General features: G+C 37.2%; 1 protein-coding gene across 1 annotated transcript in view; it reads left to right on the top strand.

Moving 5' to 3' along the window:
• The window catches only part of MYO16 (myosin XVI), a 643,638-nt gene that overhangs the window by 202,489 nt on the left and 413,567 nt on the right, over positions 1 to 27,582 (top strand). Inside the window, exon 4 of the mRNA XM_053563761.1 lies at positions 6,722 to 6,865. Coding sequence (XP_053419736.1) covers positions 6,722 to 6,865 — 144 coding nt within the window. The remainder of the gene's footprint in view (positions 1 to 6,721; positions 6,866 to 27,582) is intronic.

Genomic DNA, 27,582 nt, shown 5'->3' with positions numbered 1-27,582 from the left:
GAATCCATGACAGCCTTATAGGCAACAGCTATTCCTCACCTCGCTCTCGCAACCTGTTTTAGGAGGTAGGATCAGGTGTATTGGTCATGGACTTAAACATGAAAATTTAATAATTCACAGTGGAGCCACCTGACCAGCCAGAGGCAGTGGGCAGATTGGGGAGCATAGAAGGGAGGTGTCCTGACACTTACATGGGGTGGATGATGCGGTGTTGTCACACTTCCTCTGTTCAGGGTGCACAGAGGGGGAGACAAGGCTGTAGTCCCAGTTTCCAAGGCTTCCAGGAAAGAGGGGAGTGAAGAGGCTGGGAGAAGAAGGAAGTAAGTATGGATGGGGTGAGTCTTAGAAGGAAGCCCATTAAAGTGAATGTCAGTGATTCTAGGAGAGTCAACAAATAGCTCAGAAAATGTCCACGCTTTTCAGGGCCACGTGGAAAGAGAGATTTACCCACACTGGAGAAGGCTGCAGGAAAGATGGTATCTGAGGAAGACTTATTTTCATTTAGGTTCTCTGGGAATTGTCAGATGAGGAGAGTTTATTTAAAATGAATTGGGTTCCAGAGGTTCAGTGGAAAGAAGAGTAGGGTGTGAGCATGCAAAAAGCTGGAATGTTAGCTGATTAAAGGGCTTGGCCCTTCAGAGCTCGTGTCACAGATGTGTGATCCTCGGGGACACACAGGGCCTGATGCTTAGGCCTTAGTTTCACTCTCTGTTGTCACCATCTTGAAATAATTTTTAAATGTACATGTAGTAGACCCACATTTTCATTTTGCACTGGGTCCCACAAATTATCTACTTACTTCTTGGCATTTTGAAAAGTAGACAATGGTGACAGGAAGTAGACCATGGGGACCTTGTTCCAGGCTGTGGTGGGAAACCTGGTGGTGTCAGTTGTGTTCAGCAAGCTGGTGTGGGCTCAGTCACGTTCTTGGTGCTATAGAGTGACACCAGAAACTGGTTGAAGTGGTGAAGTACAACCCAGCGTGACGAAAATCCTTTCTAGAGAGGAATCGATTTACTATCTAACAATACTATAGTAAGACATTGTAACAGGCATGTTCACCCATCCTAATCTTTTCAGGAAAGTGTGACTAGAAGGTTTTTACTTCTGTCAAATTATTATTCATAGTCCTCTGAAATAGGATTCTAAAAACTACATCGCTTTCAACGTTGTATCTAATTAACTCTTTTTTTTGTGAAAGACACTGAAATCAAACCTCAGGTATCTTTGAATATAAATGTGGATTCCTGAGGTGCAGGTGGAAGGTCTCTTGACAGGCATACAAGGAGGAAGGCCATATTCATTGCTGAATATGCAGTGAGCTATCAAAAAGAATAGAAAAGTAATTACTTTCATACTAGTTTCCTAATATAAATTGGACCTAGGCCTCACACTCTGAAACCAATTTATTGAACATTCAGGCTCTGGTCATCATCTTCTCCATCATTGCTCCCAACCCTGAAGTTACTGTGGATATTGTCACATATGAATTTTGACATCAGACATTCAAAGACCTTAGTTCAAAGCCAAGTCTATTTCATCAAAATACAGGGAGGCCTAGGCGGCCTCCCTAGGCCTGGGAGGCCTAGGCGGGTGGATTGCCGGAGCTCACAGGTTGGAGACCAACCTAAGCCAGAGTGAGATCACATCTCTAAAAATAGCTGGGTGTTGCGCCTGTAGTCTCAGTTACTCAGGATTCTGAGGCAGGAGAATCACTTGAGCCCAAGAGTTTGAGGTTGCTGTGAGCTGACACCAGGGCACTCTTTTTGAGGATAGACAAGTAAGACTGTCTCAAAAAGAAACAAATCAAAACAACAAAAAGAAAAACATATCTTTGCCATTGTCCCAGCTGCTTACTTGCATGGTGATATGTCTGAGGATGTCTGCTAATTTCTTCCTCCATGTGGACCTGTGGATTGTGCCTGGTAGTTAGTGCACACTCCTGCAGTAGTCAGGTGGGGTCGAGATATGAATGTTCAGTTGGGTATCGTGATTGTGAACCCCAGTTTTGACATCTATTGTTTGGTGAAATGGCAGAGTAAATCTTATGCTTCATATTCAAACTCAGGTTCTTCATTTTTCCCAAAATAGTGGATTTTGAGAATTTTTATATATTCTTGATAAAACTATTTTATCAGATATATGTTTTACAAACATTTTCCCTGAGGTTGTGACTTGCTTTTTTATTCTCTAAGTATTGTTGTTTGAAAAGTAGAGGATTTTTACTTTGATATAATCCAACTTGCTAATTTTCCCCTTAATGGACTGTGTCTGTAGTTTCATCACAAACTTTTCACCTATATTCTGTATAGAATGTTTGTAATGTTTGATATTACATTTTCACTATTTTACATTTTGAAAAAATTTCATATATGGTGCAAGGTATGGGTCAAAGCAATTTTATATAGATGTATACTCAGCTGTTTCAGCATAGTTTGTTTAAGGAACATCCTTTATCCACTAAATTGCTTTGCAACTTTCTCAAAAATCAGTTGTTGACTCATGTTCAGAAATATGTGTTGTATTTCTAAACTCTCTGTTTTGTCGCACTGCTTCATTTGACTTTGTGCCGACACCACACTTCCTTGATTGCTGTAACTTTATAATAAGTCTTGAAACAAGGTGGCTTTAGTCCATGAACTCCCCCCAATGATTTTTGGGCAATTCTAGGTTTTATTAACTTAAAAAGTTAAGGTTAAGCTTTTCAATTTCTGCTAAGTCACTTGCTAGAATTTTGATTGTATTTGAATTGAATCTAAGATAATTTCAAAAGGATATTTCTTCAGGAATATGTATCTTCTGACGCGTACACAGTATATATTTCCATTTATTTAAGTTTTTTGAATCCATTTTCACCAATGTTTGCTGATTGTAGAATGCAGGTCTTATACATCTATTGTGAGATTTATCCCTAAGTTTTTCAGTATTTTTGATGTTATTTTAAGTTTTATTTTCCCAGGGCTATTGCTTGCATATAGAAATACCTTTGACTTTTGTATACTGATCTTGTATCTCACAACATTGTTATGTTTAATTATTTGGTTATAATTACTGTTAATATATTCCATTATATTTTCTACTTAGATGCTCATGTTGTGTGTGAATAAAGACAGTTTTATCTCGATTTCCAAGCAATTTTATTTCCTTTTCATTCCTCGTTGCAGGGACTAGAATCTCCAGTGGCATATTGAGAGGGGGTGATGAAAGTGAACGTTCTTGCCTTCCTCTTAATTTCAGGGGAAGTACTCGTGGTTTCTTGCAGATTGTTGCAGTAGAGCCTCTGTACTTGACTGCCTCCCTAAGCTGACCTTCATGGACATATCAGTAGGCCTAGATCCTTACGGGGAACACCTGCTTAGGTTCAACAGTTTGTTACAGTCCCTTGAGTTGTAAACTTATGAGTTGTCTCTTGTATTAGGTATTGCTTTTTTTAAAAATCAAATCTAATAATTTCTGCCTTATAAGTATGGTGTTTAGGGTATTTATATTTACTTATGTAATTACTCATTACTTACATGTTCAGGTTGAAACCTGCCATCTTTTTTTTTTTTTTCTAACTGCTTGTCTCATGTATTTATTTCCCTTTCCTCTTTTTCTGCCTTCTTGGGGATTGGATCTATTTTATGATTCAAGTTTATCTCTTTTGTGGTATTTTGTGCTGAACTTGTTACTTTGGTGGTGGCTTTGTTATTTGGGAGATTAATCTTTGACTTATCCCACTCTGGTTTCAAGTGATATTTTGCCCCTTCAAATGCAGGATAAAAATATTACTTACTGTATTTTCATTTTTCCCCTAGCAGTTTTTGTGTTATTGTTGTCATACCCTTTACATCAGTATATATTGTAAACCTTATACTTTTTTGTTATTTTTAAACAGTAGATTATATTTTAAATATATTTTTAACCAGAAAATCTACATTATTCACATGGTCACAGTTTTTGGTGTTTTCCAAAGTATCTGATGGCTCAGTGATACTCTGTCATTATTTTAAAATTATTTCTCTCTCTCTATGTTATATTTTGTCAAATTTATATTACTGTATTCAAGTTGGATAATCTTTTCTTCTGCAAGAACCTGGTCTGTTAATCGTATCTCATGGTAGTGACTGTAGTTTTCACCTAAAGATATTAAATTTGAGGCTTTTCAGCATTATCCATGTATCTACTTAGCATGTTCAACAGTTCCCCTGGGTTTTTTAACCCATTGAATATAGTTATAATAATGATTGTAACATCCGATTTTCTAATTCTAACTGATGTTGTCACTTCTGGGTTGTATACATTGATTGTTGTTTCTCCTTATTGTGGTTCCTATTTTCCTACCTTTATGTATAACTGGTAAATTTTTCTGTTAGATTCTAGGCAGAGTAAATTTTGCCTTGTTACATACTGACTACTTCTATATTTCTATAAATAATCTTGAGTTCTTTAGAGGGGCTGGTGAATTATTTGGAAATAACTTGATATTTTTTAGACTTGAATTTAATATATTTTAGTTGGAAGGAGAGCAATATTTCATTTAGAACTAATATCCCCCCTCCTCTAAGGCAGGACACATTTGTGACTCTCCAGTGCCCTGTGTGTTATGAGGCTTCCACTCTGGCTGAGGAGTAAGCAATGTTTCCTGTAATTTATGAGCTTGGAGACCTCTGTCTTTTCAGGAGGCTCTCTTCCTGACCTTGGGTAGTTTCTTAGAATGTACATGCTCATAATTATTCATCTGAGTATTAGGGGTGGGCTTCATTACACCTTAAAGTTCCTTCTCTGTACAGCTGTGTCCTCTCTGCTGCTCTGCACTGTGAAGTTTAGCTGACTTGGTCTCCTGGGACATTTCAGGAGCTGGTGGTCAGACGGGGCTCTTTATGGGTTGCAGCTTGGGAGCTCTGTCATGGCAGTAGTGGGAACAGTACTAGGGCCCATCCTGTTTTCTTCCCATCTTTAGGAAGTACTACTTGTTTAAATTGATTCAAGCAGGTAGTTAAATATAACCATTTTTACCCTGAAGCAGAAACCCTACAGTGATTTGCTTTTAATTATACCATTGAAATAGAGAATCCTCAAAGAGCTAAAAATAGACCTTCTGGTTGATCCCACAATCCCATTACTAGGTACTTAACCAGAAGAAAAAAAAAATCACTTTATCATAAAGACACTTGCACTCAAATGTTTATAGCACCTCAACCCACAATTGCAAAGATATGGAAACAACCCAAATATCCATCAACCCATGAATGAATTACTAATCTGTGTGTATGTATACCATGGAATGCTATTCAGACATAGATAAGTTGGAGACTTTACATCTTTTATGTTTACCTGGATGAAAATGGAAAACATCTTCCTAAGTAAAGTATCAAGAATGGAAAAGCAAATATTCCATGTACTCAATATTACTCTGAAACTAGTAGATGAATAACTACATACCTACATGAGAAAAAAACACATTAAAATTCAGAATGGGGGAAGGAGGGAGGGGTTTAGGTAAACTCTCACTTTGAGGTCTCCTGTGGCGCACCTTATGGGAGAAGGGCTCACCAACAACTTGGATTTTGCCTAACAAACACAAACAGTACAACCTAATTGTGTGTACCCTTATATTAATCTGAAATAAAAAATATAAATTGTACCATCAGTGAACAGGTGAAGAAATTTGTAGGATTATACTTCTGGTGGGCATGTTGACTGATACTCATTTAAGGGAGAGAAATCTGTTCTGTGTATCTAAATCCTCTAAAAAGCATTTATCTTACAACCCAGAAATGTTGCTGATATATTAATAGGGTTTTTTTAAAACTAATTTTATTAGTATATATTTGATATAATTGTAACATACAGATATAAATATGAAAAATACTTCAAAATAACCAGGTGATTTGCAGAGCACAGTGCAAAATGAATGTATTGGACTTTTTCAAATTTATTAACAATTTCAGATGATAATAGCAAAATAGCAAACAAAGCACAGAACCATTTAAACACAATTGCATAGGTCATACACTCATAATGCCAGCCCTGACTTACATATAAAATATTTCTGTGAGTTTTAATTATAAATAGCAAGTAAAAATGAGAACAGATAAGTTTTTGCATAGTTTGATTTAGTAGATTATGGAATATGTATATGTAATACAACGTTATGAAATCATCATAATTTATGTTAGAAGACCCATAATCTCATCTGGTGACTTTCACGTGTGGTGTGGTGTGCATACCTATAGTCTCAGGCGACTGGTGTGAAGGCCATACGTGAAAATGATGAGAGATGAAGTAAGAAGGATTTCAAAGGGTCTTGTCTATCTTGGATGCAATAAAATGATCAAACCTTATTCATCGGGCAGGGATAAGCTATGAACGTCGTAACACAGAAGGATGATATGATCAAATCTGTATTACAGAAAGATAATTGTAGTAAGTGGTCAAGAATTTTCTAATAATCTTGTCTCCAAGTGAAAAGGACCCAGTAAGTGAAGTATCTCTAGCCTTCCTACTTTCTGTCATTATTTTTTTCTCTTCCTACCCACCGTCCATTGGCCCAGTTCCCCACAAGCTTTAAATATGCTCCATCCCTTGTAAGTTAGTTGGGGAATGTGAATATCTCCTTTCCCAGCTCAGCTTCACCACTCAACTTCCAAAATTGGCACTGAAGTTTGTGATCCATGGACATTAGAATAAACTATATCATAGTTTGTGTAATTTTATATTTCCCTTTTCTCTCTTTCAGTGTGCTCGGTATGACAATGCCTTCATTGCAGAGATTCTGATTGACAGAGGAGTCAATGTCAACCACCAGGATGAAGACTTCTGGACACCAATGCACATTGCATGTGCATGCGATAACCCCGACGTCGTCCTGCTTCTGGTGTTAGTAAGTACTTCCGTGTATCTACCACTTGAAGCCGTGTCAGTGGGTAAAAGGCATATGCTTAGTATATTTTACAATGTGGAACAATTTGAGAAAAATGTACAAAAGTCATCATTTATTTACCTGGACTGCTAGATGATTAGAGACTAAGAGTGTGGTTCACATAGTTCATATAAGTTGTTTAGACACCATGCTAGTCTGTACCCTCCTCCCTCTCGTTGGAACTTAACATGCCTCAATACAAGGCAGTCGTATCTAAAATGATTAGATAATTTAGATTTTCAATTCAGTATCATTTCTATACTTTTAGCCAAATAGGTATAAAGTTATAAGGAGATACGGCTTATGTTAAATCTTCTTTTCTTGGTTACATCTGGTAAAGAAGTGTCTCCAACATTTGTTTACATGAAAATGAAAAATTTAAATATAAAAAGGGTTGGAGCTGATTGCTATTTTCAGTTACAAGTGAACATGGACATTCATTCTCACACACACTTTATTTTGGAAGTAAGATAGTTTTTTCCAATTAGTTTATCTCTATAAAAGATTTTAAGAAATAATGCAAGATGTTTAGAAAATTCCCTGGAATATAAGAGTAAGGATGATTTGTTTTTTTCTTGTATGTTGATAAAAATCATCTAATTTCTTAATGAGTCACACTCATGTGCCTCAATTTTCATATATGTTATTTCTCTTAAACTTTCAAGATTTTATACACAAGCCATTTGATGCTCAAATACTTTAAGTAACTTGTTGTAGCCTAAAAAACAAACTGTAGATTTGAACTCAAATCCGCTGCCCCAAGTCCATGCTTTTTTCACAGAGCCCTGCTGCCTATGCCAGCTTCCTGTGCCCGTCATAACAAATTACTATGGATGTGGTGGCAGACAAGAAATTTCCACTCACAGTTCTGGAGGTTGGAGTCTGAAATCTAGGCGCCCACCAGGACACTGTCCCCCACAGGCTCTTCCTTGTTCTCCTGGCTGCTCCTGCTGTCCTCGGTGTCCCTGCCTTGTGGAGGGACCACTCCAGTCTTTGCCTCCATCAGTACCCGACTTTTTCTGTGTTCTCGGTTCACATGCCTCTCTCCTGTCTTGTGTTGGGTTCAGAGCCCACCCCAGTGCAGTATGACCTCATTCTAACATAATTCCATCTTCAAAAACATGACTTCCAAAAAGAGCTCATTGACAGTTATTAGGGAACATGTCAGTTTTTGTTGGAAACAATTAAATCCATTACCCTGCCCCTCTTTTTCCTTTTTTTAAAATTATGAACAGAAATATTTTAAGATTAAAGACTATGAGTTGGGACTTTCTTAGTCCTATATAGAGTTTAATTTTGTCTAGTTTTCTCTGATTTTTCCTCTAAGAATATATATATATATATATTGGCACTGAAGTTTTTTATATATATCTGGGCGCGGTGGCTCACGCCTGTAATCCCAGCACTGTGGGAGGCTGAGGAGGAGAATTGCTTGAGCTTAGGAGTTCAAGACTCACCTGAGTGACAGTGAGACTCATGAAAAAAATGGAAAAACCCAGCCGGGCGCCACGGCGATCGCCTGTAATCCCAGCAGCTTCCAGAGACTGAGGCAGTGGGGTGCCTGCAGCCCGAGTCTGAGGTTGCAGGGAGCTACAACGCCACTGCACTCTGCTCAGGGGCATAGGGTGGGACCCTGTCTCAACAACAACAACAAAAAGTAAATAAATAAAAAAAAAAAGCCAAAAAAATATAAGAATATATATATTCTTATATATATAAGAAATGAAATAAAATGAAATGAAATAAAATAAAATAAAAAAGCCAAAAAAAAAAATAAGAATATATATAAACAGTAAAAGTATATGTCACTGAAAATGTGTTTCTTTCAAATCCTAGAAGTGGAGGCTGTGTTAAAAATTAATAACAAAGACCAGGGAAATCTTTACTTTGCTTAAACTAGAAGCTTTTGCAGGGCTGATACTTGGCATGTGAAGACACAAAAACTACTTAACACATTTATAAGAACAAAATATTTTATGGAAATAGGGCCTGAGAGGCACTAAATTGACAATTTAGTATAAAATCTGTGGAAGTTTCTGAGTATTGAAGGAAAATATGGAACATATTAGGGAAATGAATGGAATTGCCTTTTGAGTAAGGCTGTTGTAATGACCCACTTTGGAACTCTGCAGATGCTCAGATGTCATCGTGCCCAAGGCTGGGTTGTTTAAGAACAGCTGAGTCTGTGGTACTTATTTGATAACATTTTTTTGATAATTCAACCAGAGAATCACTTCTGTGTAATCAGTTCTTTGATTAGATGAGAACTGGATAGAAAAGTTTGATTCATGGCCTTTGTAGTTTTTCTATGTTCTGAATTATTTTTTCTAAATACTGGTTGGGAGAATCAATAACTTTTCCAAAGCCTTATCTATTTATTTTCTCTAGTTATTACTGATTACATAAGCCAAAAAGAGACTTTTTCTCCGTACAAGAAAAATGGTCATATTATTCTCATAAACATTTGTATGCCTGTGCTTGAATTTTAAAATCTTTTTTCCATTTCCTTAATAAGCAAATTGCTGGTCAAAGACTCTTGTTTCTTGAGTTCCACTGCAGCCAGAATTCCCCTCCTCTCTTCTGAAATGTCTCAGTTTCTCACCTTGGCAGAGCACAGCAAGAGTATCCCCCTTGTACATACAGTCTCCACTGAGCCTAAGTGTAGATTCACATTCAACTTACAATTAAATATTGCTGGAACAGCCCTGAATTGACACATTAAATCACGACTAAAGAGAAAAAAAAATAGCAGAGTTAAATCTCAAGAGAAACGTTGTATTGACTTCAAGGTGCAGTAGTTATAAATACACTGAAATGACTCCCTTCTAGCATATAAGAAATTGTTACCACAAATAGCATTAAAATCAGAAATGTTATTGACAGACTAGAAGCTGCAAACCACAGAGCCTGCCCTCAGCATGAGGATAAGATGAGTTTGTAACCAGAGCTGGGCCTGGGGCAGAGCACCAGGACCAGCACTTGGGTCAGTACACAAGCTGTCAGGTGATTACAGGAATCAAGGAAGTGTTGGCGGCACATGGCGGGGGTCTCCCTGTGACTCCTTGCATAAATGAGGGTACAATACGTACACATCGGCCTTCGTCATGTTGAGGCAGAGGAATTAATGAGTAATGGACCAATCCTAATCCCCAAAATAAATATTCAGTAAAAGAACAACAACTTGAAGATGTACCGAATTCCTGCCTTGCTGGGGCTTCTCCTGTCCGTGTCAGCCTCTTTACGAAGGGGACATTCTGTGCGCTTCTTTTCTGTAGTTCATTTTATCCTCCAATTCCTTGAGACCTCTCCACTTACTTCTAAGAATATCAGCACATTACCCCTGTTCATGATGTTTTACCTCATCATGAACTTGGTATTTCATTAAATAATGATTTATTTTTCTCTTTGTTCATATGAGATACTGTTGTTCCCATGGCAACAACTCAATCTTATTAACGGCCAGTTGCCGTTAGAATAAGCCTCTCTTCTGCCTAGAACGATTTGGTTTATCTTCAGTAATTTTTTATATACTTCACAGCAGCAATGTTCATTAGGAGCTTCAAGTTGGGCATTTAATAAATAATTAGCTTACAATAAGTCACAGAAGCAGTGAGCTAGTACACATGTGGCTGTTTACTAGAACAGTGCCTCGTCCTTGGTAGACCCTCCATGTACGCTTCATATACACCTGCTGAATACGTGAATCAGCAGAGGAATGAAAGAAGGGAGGGCCGGTTTTTGGAAGTCAACCTGCAATTGATACTGACATCTAATAAAGCGGAGGCATCCCTTCAGTCATCCTCCTCCACACGCCAGCCTTCTCCGTCTCATCCCTTCTACTCTGCTGTTAAAGAGCTTACTCTTAACATTGCGCATGAAATACCTCAGTGTCTGATGATAATGGCTTTGTTTTACCAGACAGAATCAAAAACTAGAAAGTGGTTGTATTTCATATATGATCGTAGAGTTAAATGTATAGTATTCAGATATTAGCAGCATGTTCATGGTTCTGCAGTGCCCTCTTTCTCACCCCACAGATTGATCCAATGTAGTAATTACAGGTACAGAGAAGGAGGTCCAGAAGTTACTCTCAGTCAGTGAGTTTTATTTACTGATTACCACCTTAATTCACTTAACTACTTAATATTAATTGATAACTATTTATAAACACAAGTACTGCCCTGAAGGAAATTTCAGTTTATTCATTCAGTAAATATATATTGATTGGCTACCATGTTTTCTAAATGCTATGCAGTGAATAAGAAGACACTTTATAATCTAGAGTAATGGTGAAAACAATGCAAGTAATAAAAATAAACCACTGAGAAATGTGATTAATGGAGAAAGTGAGTCTAAGCAGCCTTGTTCATTCCGTGTTATAGCTAGCCTAGAATCCATCCACAAAAGTAATTTACTTTTAAATAAATGTTGATAAAATAGGTGGTCATAAAAATTCTATTTACCATAAAAATATCTTCTTGCCAATAACCTCAAAAGAGAGATTTATTTTACTTGATGGATTAAATTCTATTATACATTATATAGGGCCACATGCTCAATCTTCTTTTTATTTTCCAAAGTTTAATGATGGTCAGAGAGACTGTGTGGCGTTGATTCATTTGATAAATACTGGATTGCCTTCTGTGCATACCGAGGGGAAGCAACAGTGAACCGAAGAAACACAATTCCCTGCTTCTTGCAGCTTATGTTCTAGTGGGGTGAAGCAGAAAAAGACAAATAAATGGCTAAAATATATAACTTATTGACTGGTAAGAAGTTTGTAGTGGGAAAGAACAAAGGAATAGAGGGTATTAGGATGGCTGCACGGACAGGTGACATTTGAGCAGTGACCCACATGGGGACACAAGTACAGGTGTGCTGGGCAGAGGACATAGCACCTAGGGACTCCTCGGCAGGGGTCCTGTACTGGAGGGACAGCAAGGAGACCAGCACGGCTGCCATGAAGCGACCAGGGATGGGCAGTGGATGAAGTCAGAGAGGCTGCAGGGTGAGGGTGAGCCTCAGAGGGTTTGGATCTACTTAACTCCAGGGCATTGACCCAGGTGATTAGGGAAGCTTTTGGTGAGTTTTGAGCAGGGTTTAAGAGGAGAATCACTCTTGCTGCTCTGCTGAAACTAGAGAAGGGGAGAAGAAGCACAGAGGACTTTCGGTGTGGGCACTGTGGACAGCAAAGATGGTGCACATGGAAGAAGTGGCTGATGTCTGGGTGTGCCACATTACGGAGGTGGCGTTGTTAGTACTTGGTGTGATTGCTCTTAGGGATGAGGAAAAGAATAGAAGCCACAAATTACTTCCACATTTTTGGACTGAAAACTGGGAAGTTGGAATTGGAATTTTTGTTGGCTGACGTGGAGAAGGTTAGAATGACCCCTGGCCGACCGGGGATTGGGTTTAAAAGTGAATGAAAGATATACTTAAGCTGAGTTTTTCACATTCTTCAGGAAGTCATTTATAAAATTGATCTGATTGATTTATAAGGTATTTATTGTGAATCATTAAGTAGAGGCATGGGAAGCCTGGAGTACTTAAGAAAGTTAGAACATTGCTGCTATAACTGAATCGCACTTGCGTTGTGTTGCTGGGCAGGCTTATCCTCCATGAACGTTATCAGTATTTTTGACAAATTATCTACCAAACTCTGCCAGATGCTGATTGTAACTTTAATGCAGCCCTCCCTCCCTGACACTGGACTACACGCTTTATCAGTATTAACTCACTTGATCCTCACAAATTCCAGCACGAAGTGCCAGCTCATAGCTGGGTTTTGTAGGCGTTGTGTGCAGAGCAAGATCAGAGCTGACCAGGTCCCCACATGTTCATGTCTTTTCAATCAGAAAAGCCACAAGCTACGTGGGGTTCCCAAGGGTTCTGCTAGGGTTCACTCATCCCAGACGGGGGCTCATGTCTGCACAGGTCAGTCAGTATTGCAAACTTTACATAGTCACATACTTAATAAATACATGTATAGATGTTATAGATTAAAATTTCTATATCAAACAAAGTAGCATTTAAAATTAAGAGAAAGGGATTAATGAACCAGTCTAAGGAGAATGATGTGGACCAGAAGACTGTCCTGGGCAGATTTGGTTGTCACCGGAGCTGGCATCATCTTGCAAGGAAGATTTCCTAATGTGGGCAGAGCCCTGGCAGCAGGTGCCAGTTGCTCATCATGAGTGACTGCAGGACAGTCACTGCAGAGACGGCCATGAGGAAAGTCCTGCTCTTTTTAATGGACCCTTCATTCATGTGGTGGGGCCTGTAGGAGAGTTACACCCTTATCTGTTTGGGTCCATGGTGAATGATGCCTCTTCTCAGATGGAGTCACTTAGGTCCAGGATGACCCTACAGCAGGTGAGGCCACTGATTCATAGACAGTCTGATCTACATGCTGAAGGCCAGAGAGTAATGGTTGGGATAAGATTTGATTCCATAAAAATTGGCTTCAGAACCTGAATCCATGACCACTCTGATCTGGTGCTATATTCTTTATGACATTATGCATACAGAGCTAAGAATCCCCAAGGTGGGCTACTAAGGTCCTCATTTCCATGGTAGTATCATACATTTCCTTTTAAATCACAACCTTCTAAGTTGGTTATTAGAATTGGTGATGGATATTGAGAAATGTTAGGCATGGAGTCAGTTTTTACTGTAGTGTAACTTACAAAGTCATCTTGAACACAGTTTGGTTCCTAATACAGGGATAGGTCCCTTCTACTCTCTGGGGCCATTTTTATAAACAGATCAGTACATAACCTCATTTTATGTATTTCTGTTTAAAGTCACCTTGTTTAATATATAATGTTGATTTGTTAACATTGAACTCACAACCAGCAGCACTGTAATTCAGTCCAGAATGAAGCTGGTCTAAATAGTATCTCACTGGGTATGAAAAGTAATTCTATTTCCTTATTCTGGAATTTCATTAATATACTTATTATGTAATCCTTATTGTTATATAAAGAAATCTAATTTCAGTGAAATTTCAAATCCAAATGTTTTGGCTTCCAATAAAACAATATTTTATCACATTGTAATTTTTATATTTAATATATATAATGATATTTGTATTATTACATAAAGCTTTTCCCTTGAGAATTTTTCTCTTCACTTAGGTAAGAGAAGAGAGAATATTGATTATTTGAGCATCTAAAAATAACATGTAATTTTTAATTTACCTTTTGCTCAATTCAATTTCTAAGTATTTTCTAACTTCCATCATATTCCAACACCAATGCTCTATAACTCAATTTTTTTTAGTTTTTAATAAAAAATTAATTCCAAGTTATTTTGTTCCTACCTAGATTTTGAGGAGGCTTTCTTGTTGGTAAGAGTAAATCACAAGGATGAAAGTACTTATCTCAAAACCATGTCATGTTTTATTCTCTTACAATTCTTTTTTTTTTTTTTGAGACAGAGTCTCACTATGTTGCCCTCGGTTGACAGCCCCATGGTATCACAGCTCACAGCAACTTCAAACTTTTGGGCTTAAGCAATTCTCTTACCTCAGCCTCTCAACTAGCTGGAACTACAGGCACCTGCCACAACACCCAACTATTTTTTGGTTGCAGTTGTCATTGTTGCCCCAGCTTGAACCTGCCATTCTGGGTGTATGTGGCTGGTGCCCTACTCACTGAGCTAAAGGCGCTGAGCCAGTTCTCTTACAATTCGTGACTTCTTGTTTATCTCAACATGCATACATTCTATCACATATGAACATGTATATGTGTATACGTGCACATATATATATTTATAGCACACTGAATCAGTGTAGCTGTGTCCTCAATAAGTGTAGAACATCCTCGGAATCTGTCCAGCCGAGTGCCTGCTGCCAGAGGAACAATGGAATGTTTGTTGCTATTTTAGATCATGTGACTACTTTAGGACTTGGTCTCTGAATAGCCTTGCTGAATTCACACTTGTTTCTTTTTTTTCCTCACTTATTTCTGATATGATTTTGGATCAAAGGTTTCCCATTTATCTGCATTCTAGATGTGAATTTTCATATTTAGTTTCATGTTCTGAGAGTTGCTAAGGTATTGTAGTAATTCTAAAGCTATTAGAAATATGCACATTTTTAAACAGTTCATTGCATTTCAAACTATAAGAAGCAATGCTTTTATTTTGGTGTTAATAATTCTGAAGGGAAAGTCATTCGAGTAAACCATCTTGTGAGGCCTATATTTGGGAAAATTATTACCTATGTTACTGACCAATCATCTCAGACTTGGTCTTATCTAAAAATGCTGGGAGGAAGAAGTTAGATACTTAATGTGTCCTGGAACCAGTTAATAAATTTTACTCTAAAGGGTATCTGTTATGCATAATTTAAGAAATTGTAATGGAGAATTAAAGGATAAGATTTTTTAATTAGTTTAATTTTTTTTAAAAAGTGACAGGTAATATCAAATTACTAAATTACTACTGTTACACACTACCAGGAGATATGTTAAGGTATTTTCATTCCTTGAAATCAGGAGTTGTAGGAAGAAATAAAAGCAAATGTATGGTCATTTGCTAAGTGGGGCTTAGCAATGATATCACCTTTACTTCAGTAACAATGAAATGATGACTGGAAATGCAGTGAAAGTTTGTTCAGGAGTGGGTGTTTTGTGTTTGAACATCTGATATTAGTAATTTCTTTGCATATAGACGGAGTGTGTGATGAACTGTATCTAATAGGCAGTGTGGAAATAGGTTATTTTAATGGGTGCTTCTGGAAACAAACAATTCTCCCACAGCTGAAATAGTAAATTGATATTTCATATACATATGGCTTACTTTGTGTTAGTGGTTAAACTGATAGATAAAAAATAATTCATTTTGATTTACTTAGTCCAAAACTTATTAGTTGTTTATACTATTCTTAGGTTAAATGTTAACACTATTATAAAAATGTTTCTATCATTAATATTTGGTTATAAGGAGCCCTTTCCACTACTTTGCCTCGTTACACATCAGACACAGCTTGACCTTGCTACTTCATAAAATTATCCCCCTTGTTAGAACATAAGTAAAAATTTAGATGGTTCAAGGTATGTCTAATTCTCCAATGTGAATTGTGGTGGGAAATCCAGGTCAAACACGTGATTACCAATATTTAAATGACCACACACAATATATATGCCATCTCTTTCTCATAAGTTGATCCTACATTTGACTGCATGGAAAAAACTGAAGTCTTCAAGCTTGAATGCCTTCAACTTTCTACTAACACGCTGTTGAATTTTTCCTTTTATTTGCTGCCTTTCCTCCATTCTTAATGAGGCATTTATTCCTTTATAAGGTAAATATTTTTATATCCTCTCTATATTTTATTAATTGCTACCTCTGCAAGGATTTCTTCTTTATTCCTCTGTTATTTCCATAGTCATTCCATTAAATTTTTCCTTTACATTCATAATATATCCCAATATGTTCCAGTCCCCCCCCAAAAAGGAAGGAAGGAAGGGAGGAAAGAAAGAAAAGAAAGAAAATGATCAGCTTATTTTTTTCACTGAAAGAAAATGATCAACTTATTTTTTTCACTGAGGTTTCTCTGGAGAAGGATAAGGTTTTCCTGGCTCTGGACACTCCCTAGTGTAGGCAATCTGGTTTCACCCCTTCAAGTCCTTCAAGATGGCTTTTGCCGTGAGCACTCTGAATATCTTTGTGGTGAAACCATTGGATATATTTCCACTTCCTTCTTTGTCCTATTTAATTTATCTCACTAAATCTAAAAGCAGAAATTGGGCGAACATCCTGTTTTTTCCCCAAGATCATACATGGTGGCACGTCAGAGGAAGGAAGTGCAAGAATCGGTTCTGCTGCCTCTGCTCAGTTATCGGCCCTGGAACATGTGCCCCCTTTTGTTTTAGGTTACGTTTTTTGTAACTCTGCTGCTTCTTAAGCCTTCTTATCACTAAAAACCTGTGGTGGAAATACTTCCTCAGTGTAAAACAGTGGCTATGACCAGAAGCAGAGAGTGCCATTTAAGAAAATGAAAGTAGAAGCTTTCTTATTTCAGATCATCTTGGAAATTGTCACCCCTTTCCTTACAACAAGAAAGAATGTGAACCAGTTGAAAATGAGTTGATTTTCTTAAGGGAATTGAGGTTGTAGGGAAAATCCCATCAACTCCAAAATCTGAGATAGAGGTGAATCCAGAGTGATATGGCTGACCAGGCACAGCAGCTGTGGGAGGCGTCAGTCGATGGGAACATTTAAATGGCAGAGTTGTTGAGTGGCCAGAGGCTGAATAGAGAGACTGGTGTGACACTTAGAAAATACTGGAGGCCTCAATTTTAGGCGGCCCCACATGGTCATGAGTTTGCCTTGAGGAGCCTCCCCAGGTTCTCACAGGCAAGATCTAAGAAGGCCCTACTGTGGCTCCTGAGGGAGACATAGATTAATCATCTGAAACACACCCCACTGAAACCCCAGTCTCCAGAAAAAAAAAAGACTTTTCCAGCGCATTATTTCACCTGCTTATTGGGCATTCATCCCACCCCAACCCCCTATAGCATTCTTGTTTCACTTAAGGGTGGGACATGGGGAACAAAGGCGCTGAATAAATTCTGGCAAGGGTTGCCACAGGACACACAGAAACCCTGGAAAGACTCAGATTCAGTCCTAAGATTGTATGATGCTTCTCCTCTCAGACACCTTCCAACCATGCCAAGGGGGCTCCTATAAAGCAACAATGGGTCACAGCTAGAGGACTAATGGGGCTGCAGCACAGAGTTTCTCTGAAGACAAGTGTGTAGGGAAGGGCGGAGATGGACACAAGGTCCAGCACCTGGAGTCAGCAGACAGTAAACACAACTCAGCTGCTGGCCAGATAGAATAAATCCTTACCGCTGGCCTACTTACTGCAGCTATTTACACACAGTATCTGGCTTCTAACAGGATACTAAGAGGCATGTCAAAAGATAAGGAAAACACAATTTGAAAAGACATAAAAAGCACCAGAACCACATGGAGATATGACACACATGTTAGAATTATCAGACAGGGAATTTAAGACGACTGTGATTAATACGCTAAGGGTTCTAGTGGAAAAAAGTACACAACTTGCAAGAACAGATGGGTAATGTAAGCAGAGATGTGGGCACACTAATAAAGAATGAAAGGGGAATTCTAGAAATCTGAAATGCTGTAACTGAAATGAAGACTGTCTTTGATGGGCCCCTCACTAGGCTAGACACTGCCAAGGAAGGAATCACCAAACCTCCTCTGAAATGTCAACAGGACTTCTTAAACTGACATGCAAAGAAAACAAGGGATGGAGTGGCACCTGTGGCTCAAGGAGTAGGGTGCCGGTCCCATGTGCCGGAGGTGGCGGGTTCAAACCTAGCCCCGGCCAAAAAAAAAAAAGAAAAGAAAACAAGGGATGACAAAAAACAGAACATAATCCTGAAATACTTTCAAAAGGTTTGACATGTGTAATGGAAATACCAGAAGAAATATAGAAGAAATAACACCAAGTGTTCAGTAGATTAGTGGAGTGACTAGAGTTTGCAATAATGTATTATATATTTGCCAGTAGCTAGAAGGGAATAACTCCAATGTTATAGCATAAATAAAAACATTTAATATGATAGATATCTCAATTACATTGATACAATCTTTGCAAATTATATGAATGTACTAAATTATCACATATACCCCCTAAATGTGAACATTTATTATGTATCAACAAAATCTTTTTTTTAAATAGAGAACAAAGCAGACAGAATAATTTGATTTTGTAATGGCCACAAACTTTTAAAAATTAATGACAAACAATAAACCACTGATCCAGGAAGCTCAAAGAACACCAAGTGGGAGAAACAGACACACAAAAACTATTTTTAAGCATAACATATTTTAAACTGCAGAAAATCAAATACAAAGAAAAAATACTGGGGGAAAAAAACAGAGAAGAAAAAATGTTAAATTTAGAGACAAAGATAAGATTGATGATGAGCTTCTCTTCAGAAACTATGAAAGCAAGAAGAATGGACTGGCGTGGTTACAGTGCTGAACATGAACACTGACAACCTAGAGTTTTATAGCCAGGGAAATTCTCCTGCATATAAAATTCTAGGTCGTCAGTGTTTATGATATTTGAAGGAGAATTAAAGTTTCCCCCTCTCTTTCACACATACACCCTGAGTGAATTCATTGCCAGTGTACCTCCTACTTAGCAAGAAATGTGAAAATAAGTCTTCCCATAAGAAGGAAAATCATATTCACAAACTTTGATCTATGTGAATAAAAGAGAACATTGGAAAAGGAATGAACAAATACAAATATAAATTTCATATGTTTTTTGTTTTCGTATTTTAACTTCATTGAAAAGATAACTATTTAAAAAATGATGGCAACAAGTTGTTAGATAATTATAGGATATGGATAACTAAAATAAATGATAATGTCATAGGGAGTGGAGAGGAGACACTATTATAAGATACTTGTACTACATGTGATATTGTATTGTGTCCTTTGAAAGAAGACTTGGGTTAGTTAAAAATGTACACTGGACCCTTTACAACACCAGTACAATTTTTATGCTAAGAAAAGTTATCAAATAGAATCAATTAAGCCAATGATGGCAAAAGGAGAAAATATGGAAGCAAAAAGAAAATGTAATCTAAAATAGTTACAAAAACAGATTAATGTAAGTATATCAGTAATTTCTTTACATGTGAGGGATCTAAAGACACATTGTCAGCATAGATTAAAATACATGACCCAACTCTGTAGTGTCTACATGAAGACCATCTAGAATTTAAAGATGCAAACATGTTAAGAGTAAATGAACAGAGATGTACTTGCCAAACTAATCACAAGAAAGGCAGAGTAGTTATATTAATTTCAGGCAATGCAGACTTCAGAATAAGAGCACTTATCAGGGATAAAGAGGAACATAGCTTGGTGATCGTAGGTCACCATGAGAAGACGTAATTCTAATATGGATGTATCTAAGGACAGTGAATCAAAACATCTGAGGCGGAAATTTATAGAACTTCAAGGAGAAATAATCAAACCCACTATTACAATCTTAGACTTCAATGCTATTATTTAATGAATTGACAGATGAAACACAAAAAAATAGGGAAGTATCTACTTCTGTGAATAACACAACACTGTAGTCAGCTTGAATGAATTGACATTTATAGAAGATTGCTGTCAATTTCAGCAAAACACCCGTTCTTCTTAATCTCCTATGAAATAATTCATGTCAAAATAGACCTCATCCTGAGCAGTAAAACAGGCCTCAAGTAATTTAAAATTTGAATAAACATATGAAACATATTCTCAGACCACCATGGAATTAACTAGAAATCAGTAAAAGAAAGATATCTGGGAAAACCTCATATATTTAGAAACTAAGCCACACACTTCACAATCACATGTAGGCCATTGAAGAAGTCTTAAGATCAACTAGCATATATTTTTAAGTAAGAAAAAATGAAAATGCTACTTATTAAAATGTGTGAAATACACAGCATGAGAAATGCTTGGGGAAAAATTTATAGCCTTAAATAATACATTAGATAAGAAAAAAGATGTAAAATGCATAATCTAAGCTTCCCCCTTAAGAAACTAAAGAAATAAGAACAACTTAAGTCTAAATCAAGCAGAAGAAACAAAAAATAGCACAGAAGTCAATAAATTTAAAAACAGGAAACAATTAAAAAATTAATGAAACCAAAAGCAACAGTAAAAAATGGTTACTATAAAACTGTAGTAATCAACATAGCGTTATTTTTTGGAAGGAATAGGAAGTTTCATATACATCAATGGCACAAAAAAGTCCATAAATAAACCAATGTAAATAAAGTCAAGTGATCATTGACAAAGGAACAATAGTGACACAAAAGAGAAGTGGCCGACTTAACAGCAACAAAAACATAGTCATGGAACAATTGGTCATCACTACGCAAAAGAGTGAACCTAGACATAGGTCTTAAATCTTTCATAAAATTAACTCAGAATGTGTCGTGGACCTAAATGTTAAAGCTTGTAAAATCATAATGCGAAAATCTAGGTGGCCCACAATTTAATGAAGAGTTTTTACGTATAGTACCAAATTCATGACCTCTGAAAGAAACTGTGACACGTTGGACTGTGATGTACAAAACAGTGTCTAATAAAGAATTTAAGTTTGGCCATTTCTTTTTTATCGACAAATTAAAATTAGATGTATTTATTAGGTACAGCATGATGTTTTTATAGATGTATAGTTGTATGCATTATGGAATTGCTAAATCAGGCTAATTACTTCATATATTTATTACTTATTGTGAGGAGAACACTTAAAATCTACTCTTTTGGCAATTTTCAGGTATATACTCTAGTTATTAACTATAGTCAACTTGATAAACAATGACTCTCTTGAGTTTATTCTTCCCGTCTGACTGAAATTTTGACCAACATCTCCCCAATACTCCCAGCCCTGCCGCAAACAATTTCCATTTTACTCTGTTTCTATGAGTTCATCTGAGAAAGAGCATGTAGGTATAATATACAAAGAACTCTTAAACCTCAAAATGACAAAACAACCCAATTACAAATGGACAAAACAGTCTCAACAGACACCTCATCAAAGAAGATACACAGGTGAGAAGTAAGCACGTGAAGGGAAAGACCAACAGCATTTGGCACCAGACAATTGTAAATTACAACAAAACGCAACACCAGTGTACACCACTAGACTGGCTAAAATATAGAAAACAAGCAAATCCAAACCCGATGATGTGGTGTGATAGGGATTTTCATTCAACGCTAGTAGGAAGCAAAATGGGATAGTCACTGTTCAGTTCTTTACAAACCTAAATATAGTTGTAAAATACAATCCAGTGATCATGCTCCCAGGTTTTTTCACAAATGAATTTGAAAACTTACACTGATTCTAAAGCATACTCACTAATATTTGTAGCAGCTTTATTCATAATTGCCAAAGTTTGGAAGCGCCCAAGATGTCCTTCTGTAAACAAAAGGATCACAAACTGTAGATCATGCACATAACGGAGTAAGGTTCAGTGGTAAACAGGAATGAGCCAACACATTTGGGGAAGACATGCATGCATCTTACATGCAAATTGCTAACCAAGTGAAAGCAGCTAGTCTTAAAAAGGAGACCGGTTTTGGCACACTGGTTAAGTGGATAGCCACTTCAGCAGTGATTCCAAAGACAAGCACTTTCCTGGGAAAACTTCTACTCAGCGAGTTTACAAGTTCAAAGTGCCTTTTAAGAGGGCTGAAGAGAGATTTAAGGTGTCTACCTGCTGGGGTTGGAGAAATCTGCAGCCTCCAGTCGTATCAGCACTGTGATTAATGCTCATACCCCAGTAGACCACATGTTGCCCAGACAATATTCAACAACATATACATACTGCTTTGTTTTTGGTTGTGTTTTTTTTCTGTTATTTTGGTTTGGTTGTTTTTCTGTTTATTTTGATGTTTTGTTTTTTAATTTCAACCTTTTCCATACAGATTTTTTTCTTTGTCAATTTTTCTAGTGTAATTATAATTTCCCATTGCTGCCTTTTTCAATAACTAGAAGTTCATTTTTGCTAGCATTTCTACCGCTATTATTTGGTTTTTCACCCAATTTTATCCCGTAAAGTTTTCTGTTTGCTTGTTTTGGTTTGATTTATAGCATTTTTGTCCTTCCTCTCTATTTGGTGGAGGTGGGGTACTGTGTCTGACCAGGTTAGCAAAGAGCTGCTGACCTCAAGGGAACCACCCAACTGGGCACCCCCAGAAGGTTGGGTTTTTTTAAGGTTGTGTCAAAGTACCCTACTGCACACCTATATTGCTCTGTCTCCCTCTTTCTGTGCCTCTCTTCTTTTTGTCAATATTCCTTTTACCCACCCCCTTCCTTTCTCTATCTTTTCGCTCATTCCTCCTTTCTTTCATCCCTTTCTTGCTCTTCAACCTTCTCATCCTTCTAGTCCTGTACCAAAAAGACTCATCAAAACCTTAGTCCACAGGCACAAGAACTTAAAGAGCAAGAGGAAGTGAAAGGAAAATTAGGGCAAGGAAACAGATAAAATAAATGACACATGAGGAAGAATCAGCAGAAAACTCCAGGCAACATGAAGAACCAGTCCAGAACAACCCCGCCAAGGGACCATGAGGTTGCTACTGCAGAGGATTCCACCAATAAAGAAATGTTAGGAATGACAAAAAGGGAATTTAGAATACACATGATCAAAACACTGAAAGAAATGATGGAAACGATAAAGGAAACTTCTAATAAAGTGAAAAATAACCAAAAGGAAATCCAAAAACAGAATCAAATAAGAGATGAACGATATGAAGACTATAGAAAGGATATAGCAGAGCTGAAGGAACTGAAACAGTCAATTAGGGAACTTAAAGATGCAATGGAAAGTATCAGCAACAGGTTAGACCATCCAGAAGAAAGAATTTCAGAGGTAGAAGACAAAGTTCTTGAGATAACTCAGATAGTAAAAGAGGCAGAAAAGAAGAGAGAGAAGGCAGAATGTCCACTGTCAGAATTATGGGACTTTATGAAGCGTTCCAACATACGAATTATAGAAATTCCAGAAGGGGAAGAAGAATGCCCCAGAGGAATGGAAGCCATACTAGAGAATATTATAAAAGAAAATTTCCCAAACATCACCAAAGATTCTGACACACTGCTTTCAGAGGGATATCAGACCCCAGGTCGCCTCAACTCTAACTGAGCTTATCCAAGACACATTGTGATGAACCTGTCCAAAGTCAAGACAAAAGAAATGATTCTGCAAGCTGCCAGGAGTAAGCGCCAGTTGACCTACAGGGGCAAATCTATCAGAGTGACCACAGACTTCTCTAATGAAACTTTCCAAGCAAGAAGACAATGGTCATCTACCTTTAATCTACTTAAACAGAACAATTTCCAGCCCAGAATTCTGAATCCTGCTAAGCTAAGCTTTAAAATTGATGGAGAAATTAAATCATTTACGGATATACAAACATTGAGGAAATTTTGCACAACAAGACCAGCTCTGCAGGAAATACTTCAACCTGTTCTACACACTGACCATCATAGTGGATCAGCAGCAAAGTAAGAACTCAGATATTAAATGACAGAACCTAACCTCCACACTGATGCAAAAGACAAAACTAAGCAATGGACTCTCACAAAATAAGACGAATAGAATAATACCACACTTATCAATTATCTCAATAAATGTTAATGGCTTGAATTCCCCACTGAAGAGACATAGATTGGTTGACTGGATTAAAAAACACAAGCCATCCATCTGCTGTCTGCAAGAAACACACCTGGCTTCAAAAGACAAATAAAAACTCCGAGTCAAGGGTTGGAAGACAATTTTTCAGGCAAATGGAATTCAGAAGAAAAGAGGAGTTGCAATCTTATTTTCAGATACATGTGGATTTAAAGCAACTAAAGTCAAAAAAGACAAAGATGGTCACTTTATATTGGTCAAGGGAAAAATACAACAAGAAGACATTTCAATTCTAAATATTTATGCACCCAGTTTAAATGCTCCCAGATTCTTGAAACAGACCTTACTCAGTCTGAGCAATATGATATCTGACAATAGCATAATAACAGGGGACTTTAACACTCCTCTTACAGAGCTGGACAGATCCTCTAAACAGAAATTAAACAAAGATATAAGAGATTTAAATGAGACCCTAGAACAACTGTGCTTGATAGACGCATATAGAACACTCCATCCCACAGATAAAGAATATACATTCTTCTCATCACCCCATGGAACATTCTCCAAAATTGATCATATCCTGGGACACAAAACAAATATCAACAGAATCAAAAGAATTGAAATTTTACCTTGTATCTTCTCAGACCATAAGGCACCAAAGGTGGAACTCAACTCTAACAAAAACGCTCCACCCCACACAAAGGCATGGAAATTAAACAATCTTCTGTTGAATAACAGATGGGTGCAGGAAGAAATAAAACAGGAAATCATCAACTTCCTTGAGCATAACAACAATGAAGACACAAGCTACCAAAATCTGTGGGATACTGCAAAAGCAGTTTTGAGAGGAAAATTCATTGCTTTAGACACCTACATTCAAAAAACAGAAAGAGAGCACATCAACAATCTCACAAGCCATCTTATGGAATTGGAAAAAGAAGAACAATCTAAGCCTAAACTCAGTAGAAGAAAAGAAATATCCAAAATCAAATCAGAGATCAATGAAATTGAAAACAAAAGAATCATTCAGAAAATTAATGAATCAAGGAGTTGGTTTTTTTTAAAAAATAAATAAAATAGATAAACCATTGGCCAGACTAACGAGAAATAGAAAAGTAAAATCTCTAGTAACCTCAATCAGAAATGATAAAGGGGAAATAACAACTGATCCCACAGAGATACAAGAGATCATCTCTGAATACTACCAGAAACTCTAGGCCCAGAAATTTGACAATGTGAAGGAAATGGATCAATATTTGGAATCACACCCTCTCCCTAGACTTAGCCAGAAAGAAATAGACCTCCTGAACAGACCAATTTCAAGCACTGAGATGAAAGAAACGATAAAAAATCTTCCAACCAAAAAATGCCCTGGTCCAGATGGCTTCACACCAGAATTCTATCAAACCTTTAAGGAAGAGCTTATTCCTATACTGCAGAAATTATTCCAAAAAATTGAGGAAGAAGGAATCTTCCCCAACACATTCTATGAATCAAACATCACCCTGATACCAAAACCAGGAAAAGACCCAACCAAAAAGGAGAATTTCAGACCAATCTCACTCATGAATATAGATGCAAAAATTCTCAACAAAATTCTAGCCAATACATTACAGCTTATCATCAAAAAAGTCATTCATCATGATCAAGTAGGCTTCATCCCAGGGATGCAAGGCTGGTTTAACATACGCAAGTCCATAAATGTTATCCACCATATTAACAGAGGCAAAAATAAAGATCATATGATCCTCTCAATAGATGCAGAAAAAGCATTTGATAAAATCCAGCATCCTTTTCTAATTAGAACACTGAAGAGTATAGGCATAGGTGGCACGTTTCTAAAACTTATTGAAGCTATCTATGACAAACCCACAGCTAATATTTTACTGAATGGAGTAAAACTGAAAGCTTTTCCTCTTAGAACTGGAACCAGACAAGGTTGTCCTCTGTCACCTTTACTATTCAACATAGTGCTGGAAGTTGTAGCCAATACAATTAGGCAAGACAAGGAAATAAAGGGAATCCAAATGGGAGCAGAGGAGGTCAAACTCTCCCTCTTTGCTGACGACATGATCTTATATTTAGAGAACCCCAAAGACTCAACCACAAGACTCCTAGAAGTCATCAAAAAATACAGTAATGTTTCAGGATATAAAATCAATGTCCACAAGTCAGTAGCCTTTGTATACTCCAATAACAGTCAAGATGAGAAGCTAATTAAGGACACAACTCCCTTCACCATAGTTTCAAAGAAAATGAAATACCTAGGAATATACCTAACGAAGGAGGTGAAGGACCTCTATAAAGAAAATTATGAAATCCTCAGAAAAGAAATAGCAGAGGACATTAACAAATGGAAGAACATACCATGCTCATGGATGGGAAGAATCAACATTGTTAAAATGTCTACACTTCCCAAAGCAATCTATCTATTCAGTGCCATTCCTATCAAAATACCAACATCGTACTTTCAAGATTTGGATAAAATGATTCTGCGTTTTGTATGGAACCAGAAAAAACCCGTATAGCTAAAGCAGTTCTTAGTAATAAAAATAAAGCTGGGGGCATCAGCATGCCAGATTTTAGTCTGTACTACAAAGCCATAGTGGTCAAGACAGCATGGTACTGGCACAAAAATAGAGACATAGACACTTGGAATTGAATTGAAAACCAAGAAATGAAACTAACATCTTACAACCACCTAATCTTTGATAAACCAAACAAGAACATACCTTGGGGGATAAGACTCCCTATTCAATAAATGGTGTTGGGAGAACTGGATGTCTAAATGTAAAAGACTGAAACTGGACCCACATCTTTCCCCACTCACAAAAATTGATTCAAGATGGATAAGGGACTTAAATTTAAGGCATGAAACAATAAAAATCCTCCAAGAAAGCATAGGAAAAACACTGGAAGATATTGGCCTGGGGAAAGACTTCATGAAGAAGACTGCCATGGCAATTGCAACAACAACAAAAATAAACAAATGGGACTTCATTAAACTGAAAAGCTTCTGTACAGCCAAGGAGACAACAACCAAAGCACAGAGACAACCTACACAATGGGAAAGGATATTTGCATATTTTCAATCAGACAAAAGCTTGATAACTAGGATCTATAGAGAACTCAAATTGATCCACATGAAAAAAGCCAACAATCCCATATATCAATGGACAAGAGACGTGAGTAGAACCTTCTCTAAAGACGACAGATGAATGGCTAAGAAACACATGAAAAAATGTTCATCATCTCTATATATTAGAGAAATGCAAATCAAAACAACCCTGAGATATCATCTAACCCCAGTGAGAATGGCCCATATCACAAAATCTCAAAACTGCAGATGCTGGCGTGGATGTGGAGAGAAGGGAACACTTTTACACTGCTGGTGGGACTGCAAACTAGCACAACCTTTCTGGAAGGAAGTATGGCGAAATCTCAAAGCACTCAAGCTGGACCTCCCATTTGATCCTGCAATCCCAT

Source organism: Nycticebus coucang, chromosome 15 (genome assembly GCF_027406575.1).
Source record: "Nycticebus coucang isolate mNycCou1 chromosome 15, mNycCou1.pri, whole genome shotgun sequence".
NCBI lineage: Eukaryota > Metazoa > Chordata > Mammalia > Primates > Lorisidae > Nycticebus > Nycticebus coucang.
This window is presented reverse-complemented; position numbering and strand designations above follow the sequence as displayed.